The sequence below is a fragment of the Protomyctophum bolini genome (assembly GCF_963924005.1).
Source record: "Protomyctophum bolini genome assembly, chromosome: 15".
NCBI classification, from domain to species: Eukaryota; Metazoa; Chordata; class Actinopteri; order Myctophiformes; family Myctophidae; genus Protomyctophum; species Protomyctophum bolini.
In genome coordinates this window covers 11,376,640-11,390,517 of record NC_137876.1, presented here as the reverse complement: position 1 = coordinate 11,390,517, position 13,878 = coordinate 11,376,640, and the positions used below count along the sequence as shown (strand labels likewise).

General features: G+C 40.4%; 1 protein-coding gene across 4 annotated transcripts; it reads right to left on the bottom strand.

The window, feature by feature from the left end:
* Nucleotides 1-4,163: 4,163 nt before the first annotated feature.
* Nucleotides 4,164-13,375, bottom strand: reep1 (receptor accessory protein 1). 4 transcript variants are annotated; one of them, XM_080783706.1, is made up of 8 exons: nucleotides 13,218-13,375; nucleotides 11,779-11,851; nucleotides 11,527-11,603; nucleotides 11,225-11,345; nucleotides 10,553-10,666; nucleotides 9,866-10,022; nucleotides 8,229-8,503; nucleotides 4,164-6,538 (listed from the first exon to the last, which is right to left on the bottom strand). In XM_080783706.1, exons 1-8 carry the CDS (start codon nucleotides 13,247-13,249, stop codon nucleotides 6,467-6,469), a joined length of 921 nt encoding a protein of 306 aa, XP_080639832.1. In that variant the 5' UTR covers nucleotides 13,250-13,375; the 3' UTR covers nucleotides 4,164-6,466. The 4 variants fall into 4 exon arrangements, with proteins under 4 accessions (XP_080639832.1, XP_080639833.1, XP_080639835.1 ...); XM_080783707.1 differs by having other exon boundaries at nucleotides 8,298-8,503; nucleotides 13,218-13,374; XM_080783709.1 differs by lacking the exon at nucleotides 8,229-8,503 and having other exon boundaries at nucleotides 13,218-13,374.
* Nucleotides 13,376-13,878: the final 503 nt, after the last annotated feature.

Sequence of the window (13,878 nt, the reverse complement as noted above, 5' to 3'; positions counted from 1 at the left end):
AGAGAAATTACTTCCGCGAACCAGGGGAATCGAAGGGATGAGCGAGTTACGTCAGGACTTCGGTGCTCTATGTGTGTGTGACTGTGAATGCACAATCTCTGTAAAGCGCCTTGGATAAAGGCGCTATATAAATGTAATGTAAACCATTTACAGGAACAAACTGCAGGTTGAAAAGGCCCTCTGCTCTGAACTCGTTAGAATCTGCAACTAGTTTGCTGATAACAAACTATCCTTACAGCAGGGAAAAACTGAATCCATTCTCTTTGGATCAAATAGTAATCTCAGCAAGGCAGACGGCTTCTCAGTTAAAGTGGGTGACAATATTATCACACGAAAAGATGAAATTACCTACCTATGTTCCATCCTGGAGGAAAATCCTTTCTGTGATAAAATGGCCACCAACGTAATCAAAAAAGTCAACCAAAGAACACGTTTCCTGTACAGGATCTCCTCACTGGTCAACAAAAACACCTTGAAGACCCTAACAGGAGCCCTTGTACAAGGTTTCTTCAACTATGCATGCACCTCTTTACCACAGCACCTCAAAGGTGCTGTGGTAAAGAGGACTAGGGCTACGCTTGCATGCGGGCCCTTTGTCTAAGACAAATTTCTTCCTCGGGAGACTAATAAAGTATATCTCTATCTCTATCTCTAAAGGCCCTTAAAACAAGGCTCCAGACTTCCCAAAACAAACTGGTCAGGCTACTACTTGGCTTCACTCCCCGAACCCACCCAGTACAGCGTCTTGCAATGGGTCTGGTCTACAAGATTCGCTACACCACTAAGATACCCATGTATGTACCTACCTGTCTAAATACTTCCTTAATGTTGAACAAAGTCAACAAAGAGTTCAACAAACCATGTGCAACCCAGATTCGTCTCAAACAAGGGATTCAATTAATTTCGCTCCTATGCCACTAAAATGTGGAATGCCCTACCAACAGCCATTAAGATATGTGAATCCCTTAATTGACTCCTTCAAAACCACTCTCAAAGAGCAGGGGCAAAACTGGCCCTAGCTGTTAATGAAGTCTGAGTTCGAGTTCCCCCCCCTACATGTTTTTCCCCTTTCTGTATAATTGGAAATGGTGGACCCTGTTGTAAACAAGTGTAATGCTTAATCATTCATGGTGCCATCTACAGTAACAGTTTTTGTATTGTTGTGCTTCCGTTTGAAATGTACCCATTCTACATACTGTGAAATAAAAAATTCAATCAATTAAAAATCAAACCTTCAGGTGGTGCTTGCATTTGCCTTCAGAGGTCCAGATGGGAAATGTCGCTCCTTGTGGTCTTATTTATGGTGCGAAGTTGGCCAGAAGTCCAGGACGTCACACATAACAAGATAACGAAAAACAAATACAGAGAATTATATATTTCCCATCACATCTGTGGGGAAATATTTTCAATCTTTGCTATTGGGGATGAAACTGCAGCTTTTTGTCAACAGGTTTATTGCATTTAAACTTAAGATAAATTAGCTTACCGTGTCTTGTTTGAAGTAATTGTGTACTAGTACTACGAAATGCATTTACAATGCAGGCCATTCAAAGTTGGTCATCATGAATAAGTAATGACTATTAAAAAAAGACACTGACATAACTGGACAGGTGGTGGTAATTAGTTCATCTCCATACCATAACATCCATGCTCCACACTGGCCACCAGTGGCAAATTTTGGCAATAAGCGAACACGTATTGTTTGTCCTTTGAGTCCGTAGCTTAAGGAAACAACATGGCGGCCACCTTGACGAGGAAAGCTCCTGGTGTGTATGATTTGTAATTCTAAACGTTTTAATTCTTCAGAAGTTATGTTATGGCTATGACCACGAAACGTGTTGTTACAAGATGTATTTTATCGATGTACAAATCAATATTAATATCGATGTTGATCTTGATCTAAGGGTATCCGGGCATTGGCAGGTTGTGGTGAAAATAACCAGATTCAAAACGGTGTCAGTGTGTTGTGTGTTTTCAACGATACTAAACGTTAAAGCCGTTAATGTAATGTCTACTGCTTATTACAATGTTATCTTGACAAGGAAATTAGAAATTACCCTTCAGCCTACCTGCCTGGGTTGTATTTTAGAGAGCGGGCTAGCTCTGGTCCGTCCTCTATAACTGCCTTCATTGAGGTATGAAGTTTCAACTCTAGATTCCAGCCATTATGCAAAAATTACACCCGTGTGAAGTAAGTGGTGCAACTCCGTGTGGGCGTCCCCCGGGGGGGCCCACAGGAACGCACCCAGGGTGCCGGCCCGATTCCGGCGAGCCGCCCCGCGTCCGAAACGGTTGAGAAATGACAGTTACCGTGTGGGGGTCCCTCCCGGGCCCTACTGTACTGTACTGTCTGGCACACCCAAAATCACCATATATACAGTTAATAGGTTGCGCACAGGTGGTTAAAAACAACCATGCTGTTTTCGTGCTCAGACGCACCCAGGCAGGCAGGCAGGCAGGCACCCACACACATGCTCACTTAAGGAAGTGGTTGCACCACTTAAAAATCTATTGTTGCGAATTGCAGCTAGGCTAGGTAGAGGACGGAGTACAGCAACTTGCAATGCGTCTGGTCTTCAGACTTCAAGGGTGCCCAATTATGTACCTGTCAAAACACTCATAGAAAAGTCCTTGAAGCTTGACAAATGACCCTTTCCCAATTTTCTTCTGTAGGCCTACATAGTTTTATTGCCATGATGATTTGTTGTATATTATTGTATGTCTTTAAATGATTGATTAATTATCCTTTTAGCATTATTGTATAATTCTACCGCTGTACTATTTTGCAAACCGTTAATTAATGAATCAATCAATAAAAAATGTCATGTTGGACAGGTTTGCTGAGGCAGCTCATTGTCGGTGCCAGAGCACCAAAGCTCTGCCTGTTCTCTACAGTCATTCGACCTCCAACTCTGCAGAGATCTACTCCTGTCTGGGCTTCCATGTCTGTTAAACTGTGCCAGCCACCCCAACACAGTCTCTTGCAACGGTAAATACCAACGACGGAGGCGCGCCGTCACGTTCGGCACAGCAACTCGCTTGGTGGTGCCTCTAGGCTCTCCTGCTTCAACCGACTCAGGGCCGTTCGGGTTACATCCCAAAAAGAAAAAATCTGCACACCACTTTCTGCTCCCAAATATTTATTTTACTGAAGTAGTAAAATACATATTTGGGAGCAGTAAATGGTGTGTGGATTTTTTTATTTCTTGATTTGTGACTTTATTTGATCCAGCACCCAGCCTATATAGGTACATAGATGTGCATGTTCTTTTTGGCTGTTTGTTCAGCCTCCTCTACCACAGAATTGTTAAATGAGGAAGATTAATTATTTTCCTTTCTATTTTGTTGCAGTGTCTCGCCACTTATTCCTGGCCTGGTTCAGCAGCCAATCAGAAGCCTGACATATTACAGTGTGAAGAAGGCGAAGAAGAAATCAGTGGAATCTGTAAAGGACAGGTTCCTGAGGTTGCATTGTGGTCTCTGGGTCAGACGCAAGGTACTGAATCCTTTTTGTAATTGTTGCATGTACTGCAAAATAGAATCCTGTGTTCGGTTAACTCAGTCTGGTCCGTTTGAACACTGTCAGACATAAATTCAAACAGGAGTTTACCGTGTAGAAATTTCTAAAGAATACACCACCAGTGGCACTGTGGCAGTCCTAGGCAACAGAACATACTGTAGCTCGCCTATAGTATTACGGCCTAATAATTTGACTGCATTATTGCCAGGACAATCACTGGATGACACCGTAATGATACTGATCTTTCTGAATTTTTTTCTGTGTGAAACATGGCACCCTAGTGGTGATAATGGATGAACTTATATTTGACTGATATTTCCTGTGCATAGGCTGGATACAAAAAGAAATTGTGGAGAAAGCCACCTGCTCGAAGGGGTCGCCTGAGGCAACATGTTTTTTGTAACAAACAACAGAGCAAGCTTTTGGATAAAATGACGACCAAATTCTGGAAGAGGAGGAACTGGTACCTTGATGATCCATACTTTAAGTACCATAATAGGGTCAACCTCAACTTGTAGATTTCCAATGTGTAGTATTGTGTATTTGTTTGAACATGTAATTAAAGAAATAACATTATTTTATATTTCTCATTACACGATTGCCTCACATGCTTTGATATGTCTCCAATGGTAAATATTTTAAAAAGAACAAAGATTTAAACGCATACACAGTGAGAGTTTGCCTCTATATTTAATGGCTTAATATCAATTCACCAACAAACACCTTTGAGTGTAAAGATCATTTGAAAGCCATAAACTCATGTCATCACATCCTTCTGTCTTATCCACAATCAAGTTAGATTTAAGTATTTTGAGATTCTGGCCTGCCAGAACTTGGGAAAGGGTTATTTCTTCATAAAGAAAGTGGCTCATCTTTTGTTATAAGACATGTTCCTTATAGATATATTTAACCAACTGAAAGTAATATTTCCTGTCTTCCAATAAAGCACTATGATGAAAAAAACCTTTTCCAGCAAGGCATCTGATGAGTAACCTGACGCTGCCAGATCCAAGAAGCTTGCTACACACAATTGTTTCACAGCTTATTGGGACGCTGTATTGGGGAACATGGTTACTCAATACCGCCCCCATCTGGCATAGTCAGGTTATCTGATGAGGCCATGAAGAGCTTCACACAAATTCACTTAAGAGAAACATTTTCATACAAATAAACATCATGCAGTGATGACTCTTATTAATCGATACACAAGTATACAAATATACATGGCCTCAACATGTTCAATGTATACATATTCTCAGTCTTACTTGTACTAGTTTTCTTAATAGAAGGAAATCACATTTCCAACAACACTGAAGACACTAATGCAACATTTCAAACCATTACCACAGGTCAGCATTTTCCTGCTTCATGTTTTCACCGTTTACCCATTCATGTAATATTTTGTGTGCATATCAAGTATCTACAACGTCTGCGTGAATGACGTGTAAACAGAACAAGTACCTGAGAAGCTTTTGTTTCAAACTTCACTATAAATGATAGTGGCTGTTTTGCTGTTCCAACTATCTAATTCAACTATCATTTACAGACACAGTGATAGCGTGAAAAAGAATTGCCACGATTCAGGCCCAGTGAATAACTGAATACAGTGCTGAATAAACATTTCACAGACAAGTGCATCTCCTCTTGCAATTTCTTTTAAAATAAATCTTTCCATATATTTACTGCCCTGTGTGTAGAATTATAAACCTTACAGACAACTTACTCTTATTTAGAAGAGTAGGGGGAAAGCAACCATGTTAAATAAAACATGCTACATCTTAGGTCCAGGCAATGATTGAAGTCAGGAAATTGCTATTCCGTTGTTAAATTATTGCACTGGACCTTTAAAATTATCCAAAGTGTTGTGTTCTTAACACAAATCTTCTGAATAAGATCAAAGTAATTAGAATCTGAATCTGAAATGAGTTTGTTCCATATGGATTGTCAAAACAGTTTGCTCCACTTTATATTATATCTCCATTTACATTATTATTCTTTATCTGTGATGAATTACTTGCTAGTTGCTACACAATTTTTTTTCTTAGTATACAGAAAATGGACAAAATGATCTGAGGTTAGATCATCGCTAATTACATTGAACTCGGGATGTGTGATGCTTAAGTGTGTTACAGTCCCTTTCTTGGTACTGAGGGCAGTAAATGTCATTCTAAACATAGTGCAAAAAGTTTTAGAAAAGAACATAGTTAGTCATACATATGGCCACCAAATGGATATATTTTGTTATGGTCTCTTGAGGTTTTTATGCAGAGATAAGGAACATAATATTGTATACTGTATATAGAATATTGTCACTGCTGTCTGATTTTTGTCCTCTTCAGAATATGCTCTTCCTGTAATGAATTGATAAACATATTTCTGAATACCTTGTAGTATTAACAGAGTGGGTTCCATTAGTTCGGGGCTCTCTACAAGCCATGAGAGTAGGGGTTACACAATCATACCTTGGCTTGTAACACATTTCCTAACAGTGACCATGTCACTGTCAATGCCAGTCACATATTCAGTAACTACAATCTGCTTGACAAAACACCAGTAGGCTAATCAGTAGGGAGACATACATGCAATTGTCTCCCTAAATATGATATAAAAAAAACAAATCAGGAAAATGACAACCACACAAACTGTACATATTGTAAATACAAAACATATTCAGGTAACCCGCAAATTAAATTGAAAGGTCGGCCAGTTTGGAACCCACTCACTCTTGTGTTCTGCCTTGATATCACTAACAGGCTTGTTTTGTTTTTTTTTAAATCATGTGCCTCAAGTTAAATACTACATATAGAAGGGTCATAATAAGTCACTTTGGTATTACCTTTTCTAAAACAAGGCTGCTTTATACATGTAGCTTTTGGCCATACAGTATTTCTTCCATCTTCTTTTCCTCAGAGCGAAGGCAGCTAAAGATGTCTTGAGGACGCAGTTTCACATGGCTTCATTGTTTGAGCAAAGGGCACTCCTGGATCTTGTGATAGGCCTTAAGACTCTAGGAGGAGGCTAGATAAAAAACAAAATACGAAACGAAAGAAAGAAAGAAAAAAGAAAGAAAGAAGATTTGATTAAGTTAGCGAATAGTCATCACTCATTTGAAAAGGAATCGTTCACTAGTCAGATGATGCTGGTTAATTTGCATATTAACATGCCACAAAGTAAGACACTTGATTTTGAAATATAGTCTACCTTTGCTTAACAAAATATGATTATTTTTATCAGTTTATCCAGGGACTGTTTTCTGATTCTGATGATACTTTACTTTCAACATTGTTTAAATAAGCCCAAACCATACCGGTAGGGAATGAGTTGCATTGGTGTAGTTGACCTTAAAAACCGTCTCGTCTCAATCCAACCCTTTGGTGTGGATTGGGCTTAAAGAAAAATTGCCAGTGGTGAAATACAATAGAAAAGAATCACACCCGTGTGAAGTGAGGGGCACTCTTATCATCGTACATCATCACGATGTAAAATAGACTATGCCTATTTGCTCAGACTCTATGACGTGTGTGTGTGTGTGTGTGTGTGTGTGTGTGTGTGTGTGTGTGTGTGTGTGTGTGTGTGTGTGTGTGTGTGTGTGCGGCTGCTCAACAGTGACACTTGGTGGTCAACCAAAGCTATTGTCGTACTTATTTAGACATACTGGTAAATGGGGATTGGGGACGGACGGACATAGTTGGTAGTTGGGAGAGGCTAGCACTACTCAGAAAATAGCTGCGATGAGATGGGGTCCAGCCATAAAAGTAATAAAGCAACAAAGAAAAAAGCTATACGCAATGCCTGTCTTCTAATTAGTAGTGAAATACTACTTGATACTTGTTACAATAATAACTACAACAATTACTAAATTAGTAATAAAACAAGTAATGTTATGTCATACTCTTCAAGGGGGAGTGGTTAACCAGGCTACGAAATTCCTTGACTCGCTATTTTAACGTCGTAAAGAGTGTATTGAGCAAATCATATAATTGACTCATTGGGAGACCTAAAGGTCAGAGGTTCTTTGGGGAATGGCTGTGAGCTTCAGTTCTTGACCCTCTACCATATTTCCGAATTTAGTGGAAAACAACACAGAACTGAACCCTAAAAACAACAAGACAAGGAGACTAATAATTATAATATAATATAATAAAGACTAATACAGACGGGAACTAATAACGCACATATTCATGTGGACCCTGACTTCAGGTGGCCAGTCTTTGATGTAGGTACTGTGACGTCATTCGTCTCCATATTTGGGCAAGGTTTCAGCCAGATCCAACTGCCATTTGTATTCACAGGTCATGGACATATGTGACCTTATTACTCACTATCAAACATAGAAGTCACTGCAAACATACAATTTAAATCCAAACCAAAAACACATTCATTTGCACTGATCTATCATTCCACTAAAACCAATGCAGGGTTTAGCATAAAGGCAAGATTTGGCCACAAGGCAGAGATCCTGCATGCAGTGATAGTGTTGAGAATATTCCCAACGCAGCCAATTTGCTCTTACAGTACATCACATGGGTATGACCCCATGTAAGTATGACGCAAGAGCAAAATGTGTGTGAATAATGGTCAATTGGTCTGTCATGATTCAGTTAGATGCACAACAGTACACATTAGTGAATCAGTGTGTTATTAACTGCTCTCCAGTGGTGTCATTAGAACCACACAGCAGCTGAGCGGCCATATTTACAGGCAGTACCTCAGGAGCCTTCCTCTTAATCAGCATGAGCTGTGGTGAGTTTGATGTTGTCTGCACCCCTTTTCTCACCTCCTCAGCCTGCTCTGAAGTTGGAGGAGTGGGTGGTGGTGTGGAGGGTGGAGAGGACTGGGGTGTCAGAGAGGGTAAAAGGGATGTGCCTGTGGTGCGGATGTCATTCTGGGGCTCGGAAGGCACAAAAGGCTGAGATAGCAGCTCCTTGTTGTCACAACCGCCCAAGCCCAACATCTCATATTCAGTCATGTCAAAATCCTGTCCTGCACCGTGAAAAGGAACGGCGGGGAAGAATAAGTAACAGAGGCTTGCACACAAGAAATACAGTCTTTGTCCAACAAGCAGCAACCAGATATGTTACTGTAATTGCTGGAGTACTGCATCTCATTACGTCTGTGGAGGTTTGTATCATAAGGCCCTGATCATTGTTCAGAGAGATGACTCAGAAGGAACGTAATTGAGTCGATAAAAAAGGCTTGTCCTCGTGGCATAAACAACCCTAACCCTGTGCCCTTTGTCAGTCGGCTACAGTGTGCAGTACAGTATGTCCACCGAACTGGATTTCCATTTTCTACAAAGCACAAAACTAAAAGCAGGGGCGGCGGTGGCTCAGGGGTAGAGTGCCTGGATGGGAACCGCAAGGTTCCCAGTTCGAACCCGGGCTCCCCCAGAGTTACTGTCGAAGTGTCCTTGAGCAAGACACTGAACCCCTAATTGCTCCCGATGTGCTAGTTGGTGCCTTGCATGGTTTCCGCTGCCATCGGTGTATGAATGGGTGAATGTAATGCACAATCTATGTAAAGCGCCTTGGATAAAGGCGCTATATAAATGCACCATTTACCATTTACCATTTAAAAGCAGACATTTGACAATATTCTTAAATTGGCCTCACTCTAATAAGCATATGCTGGTGTTTATTACTGTATGTGTATCTGTGATCCAAAAATCTAAATATCAGTCACTGGTATGTTGACAACATACTCATCACTTAAATATAAATATTCACTAAAGCACTAGCCCTCATTAAATAAACAGTTCATTATACCTCCTGCAAATATAGTAGGCCTATAAGCTGTTTTGGCAACAATTATTAGTAGTACAATATTTTTTTTCTTTACCAGATTAAAACGTAGAATAATGTTTGGAGCATGCCTATTATCCAAAGACAGATGTGAAATGACAACTTTGGAAACAATGAGAGCACTTTCAAAGTATGGCTAGCATTGCAGACCTAGCAGTTTCCAAACAGGAAAGCACATTTAGGGTGAGGGGCACTTCAGGAAAGTGGAGGTACTGAACAATATCTGTAGGATTGGACAAGCTTAAACAGGAAGGCAGAAAAACTGAGTAATATGTGTTCCGCAAAGGAAACAGGCACTGTGTGTCTGCAGTGCAGAGACATTATTTAATGCCCAAGCAAGCAGTTATATTAATGCTGGGCATACACCCAAGTTGTTATGGTGTTGTCTTTTAATTAACATGCACTATGCCAAATTATTAAAGTAACTTTACTTCTTGATTCCAACTACATGGAACATAAATAAAATCTGCCATAATAAAAAGGTATACTTGCACGCTCTACATGAACCCCCAAGTGGATACTTTTTCACTATTCATTGTCTCACCATTGCTGTAGCCCTCTGATTTGCTGCGCATCATGGTTTTGGTCCTGTGCTGTGGTGACTGAGTGTTGACAGAGCCTGGGTTGGTAGGCTCAGACTGGTAGGAAGACAAGTCCTGCATGCTGAAACTTCTCAGTTTGTCTGACAGGACTCCCTGGCCCTAGAGTGGGATTTTAGCAGGCAAAAATATATACTTTACAATACATATTTAATGAAATGTGTAATTATGCTGACATCACAAGGTGCTTTGCTGACACCCAAGCTGTAGAATCCCCCAACCAGTGAGGACTGCAAACTCACTCTCCATTTTCTGACGCAGTCTGAAAACTCATTTCTTCAGACTCTAGTGAAGTAGAGTCCCATAGACTAGAGCACTCCTTATTCATTGAATAACTTAATGTCATCTATTTTCAATAGATTCTGGTTATGCAGCTAAATTGGTTACTTGTTTACACTATGTATGTTATTTGCACTCTACTGACTGACCATTTACGCAGTCATTTGGTTTATGTCATTTAGTTTGATCTTGCACTTTGCAAATCGCTCTAAATAATTGTTTGCTAAATGCCAAATTGTTATAGCTTAAATAGAAAAAAAAAGAGCAACAAGCCATCTTAACCCAGAAAAACATCACTTCATTCCAATGTACACCCAGGTCAGTACAAATAAAGTATTCACAGTCAGCAGTACCTTTGTTGCGGCCAGGACAGCAGCTGTGGCTGCCACATTGAGCCCTTTCTTCCCAAATTGCACCAGGGTGTCATAGCTTTTGTCCTTCGCTTGGCAGAGATATTCATCAATGTCCTGGCACAAGTAAAACAAAACATACATTTTCATGTTGCGTCTCTTACTGGAGCCCCAGAAAAGACATCCTCTTTGCGATTTCATTTCCTTGTTTTTGTTTGTAAACGTTGTTTTCACAAGAAAAGTTGACAGACTGACTGAGGACTGAGGTGTATCACAGGTGAATAATTTTAATGTATTTGTAATCCCTCTTCCAGTCTCAAGGGGCATACTGATATTTAACAAAGACAAAAACACCCCCTGAGATCACATCCTGAGTTATCCTGTCTGTTGGGCTACTAAACCCTGAACTTTCTCTGACGTGTTTCCTGACACAAAAATAAAGTAAACGGGGAAAAAAGAAACAGGGAATGACATTTCCTATCCTTTCCTCAGAAATTTCTAACGCATCAAGTAAACTGTGAGAGTAAAATTTGTATGAGAAATGAACTTGGATCGAAATTAGGTGATACAAGCATGCATACAAGCTAATCTATGGCCTAACATATAACTCCTTGTCCCTTCAACTAACATCACAGAAGGAAAGGAAAGGAAAAACAGGATAGACAAAGATTTCACCTTCTCTTTAGAGGAAAGTGTGGGATGAACAAACTTCCTGTATAGCACGCTGGAGCCTTTTGTGTAAGGGGACAGTAACCACACCACGAAGGCTATCTTCAGCTCATAGTAGAAAGGAACCCTGTAGTGAACATACACAATCACATTAATAAAACAAGGTTCCCTGTACATTACGTAATTAACTAAAATACCTGACTAATTATAATGAAATTTCCAAATAGCAGCAATAAAGTTATTTTAGATATATAGATTAAAAACAAATCACCCTTTAATAATCAAATAGTTATGTGAAGCACACTTACCAACATAGAAATAGATCTGAAAATGTTTCTACAGTAGTATATAGGGCAAATATAATCCAGTACATCATCCATTTTACCTGAAAATGAACAGTGATGACAGGTAAGAATAACAGTAATAATCCCCAATATAATGTGTGTGTGTGTGTGTGTGTGTGTGTGTGTGTGTGTGTGTGTGTGTGTGTGTGTCATATACTGTAGATATACAGATATAGCATACAATAGATAGCCTACTTAACCGTAGCCTATACTTACATATTCTTTCACATCTTTTGTCTTGACAGCTTTGTATGATGAGTATGCAGGATATAATGTGCCGAACACAAGTCTAGAATACAGGAAAATAAGATAAGTACAGTTGAAAAAGAAATTGTGAATTTGAAAGGTAAAAGAACACAGAAGGAACTGTATCTCAGTAGGCCTATTAGTAAACAGGGCATCCTCGACAAAAATAGTCCATCAGACCTATGCGCAAAGGTCCAACTTTTACCCTATTGAGGACAGGTTGGCTAGTTAATTTATTTTATAGGAAACAGCGGTAGACACCACACCTGTGCTGCTGACTACAGTGTCTCCAACAGACAGGACCCTCTTCAAGTGCAACAGCTGTGAGTGCGACCTGCTCGAATTACTGACCTACATAACATAACTACACCGTGTTGGCCCAGCCTGCAGATAACTTCCATTATAGAGTTTACATGTGCAGCAAGGTCGCTCAAAATAAGTAAACAGGCCATAAAATCAACTAGAAATAATAGGATTCAGCTCAACGATACTGAATAACCCAAATATAGCCTAGCCCTAGAGATCGCCATGCTTTGAATATAGCCCAAGGCAAGGCTGCTGCCATGAACTCCAAGACAGCCACTATATCTATATGTAACAGAATATTATCTAATTCAATTTCATTGACATTCTATTTCGAGGTTTGTGTAGCCTAGTCCTTTCCGCACTGTCATGGTGGTCAATAATGGTTATAAATTGTCGGTCAAACTGGTCAATTCAACGGCGACTGTAAATTATTGATATCAATATTGTTATCACTTTATGTCTGAATAATACTGTATGTATATGAGTCACGGTTGCATTGTAACTGGAGTAGCTACACGTACGACTGACCCACCTCTTTGTGTTCCCAAATACATGCACCAAGTAGGCTACCAACCATATTACCAACACAAAATAGCTCCACTCACTGCTGTTTCAAAAGCTTCTAATTCGGTCACTTCGCCATTGGAGATTCACCGTTTGACTGCACATGTGCAGACTTTTGTTTCTAATGCTGCTCTATCTGGCCAGGCCGTATTATAAATAATATAGATGATAATATGGCCAGCCACGTCACCTCTTTGTGTAGAATGGAAAATACATGGAAAACATAGAATATCAAGCCACTAATCGTGCGAATTAATTTAATGAGGCATAGGCCCAGCTAAACGCCGTACCGTTCAATAATAATGTTACATTCCGATCCTAAAAGGCTCGCAGCGTCTCAAAAGCCGGAGTCGATCACGGTTTATTATGCTTAGAATAAACCCTAAATTGCCTTGCCAATCCAGCAATGGCCCATGCACCTGGCTAATAACGGCTTAAAATCGCGCGATGTCCGCTAAACGCTATTTCTATTTGTTTCAATACACCGTATCATTGGGAATATGAAATGAGTTTAAAAAAATAAATAAAACATAACTTACACCACAACTCGAGAGATAATCCACGAGACCATTGCGCTGGGAAGGCGACAGAACGCGCTGTCTGCGGGGAGGAGTCTGTCTTTTGCCAGTTGACAGGCGCATCAGAGCGGTGTCCAGAGCTGGCGCACGCATGCAAGAACGTGATTCGGGTAAACATAGTGCTCACTGCTCCGAACTCTATAGATGGCATTGTTGCGCGCGCTTGTGTGTGACTATGTGTGTGTGTGCGCGGGCGCGCGCGTGATATTAGGGGAGGGGGGGTATACATGCTGTACAGGACTATTTTTTAATAGTAGGCCTGTCCTATAGTATATAGTATAAACCAGTAAGACGCATGAGGACGAGACGCGCGCACGTATCCGCCCGGGAGACGGCAGACTGCCAGAAAGCTGGCGCTTTGGCATCTGGGGTCAGAATAGATCAACATATGGAATGAATTCTGTACTGGCCATATATGGAGCCGCATTGGAGCGTGTCTTGAGTGTACACAGTACAGGGTTTGATGAGGTCAGATCAGCAAATGGAAATGTCAGAACAGGTCAGCTCCATTATATGGAGATCTGCACCCGATTCGACTGTTATCAATAAACGGCTGAGATCTAAGGGTGGCAGCGGGGGCAGTGTCTTGAGTGTACAGGGTTTGATGAGGTCTGGCCATAAT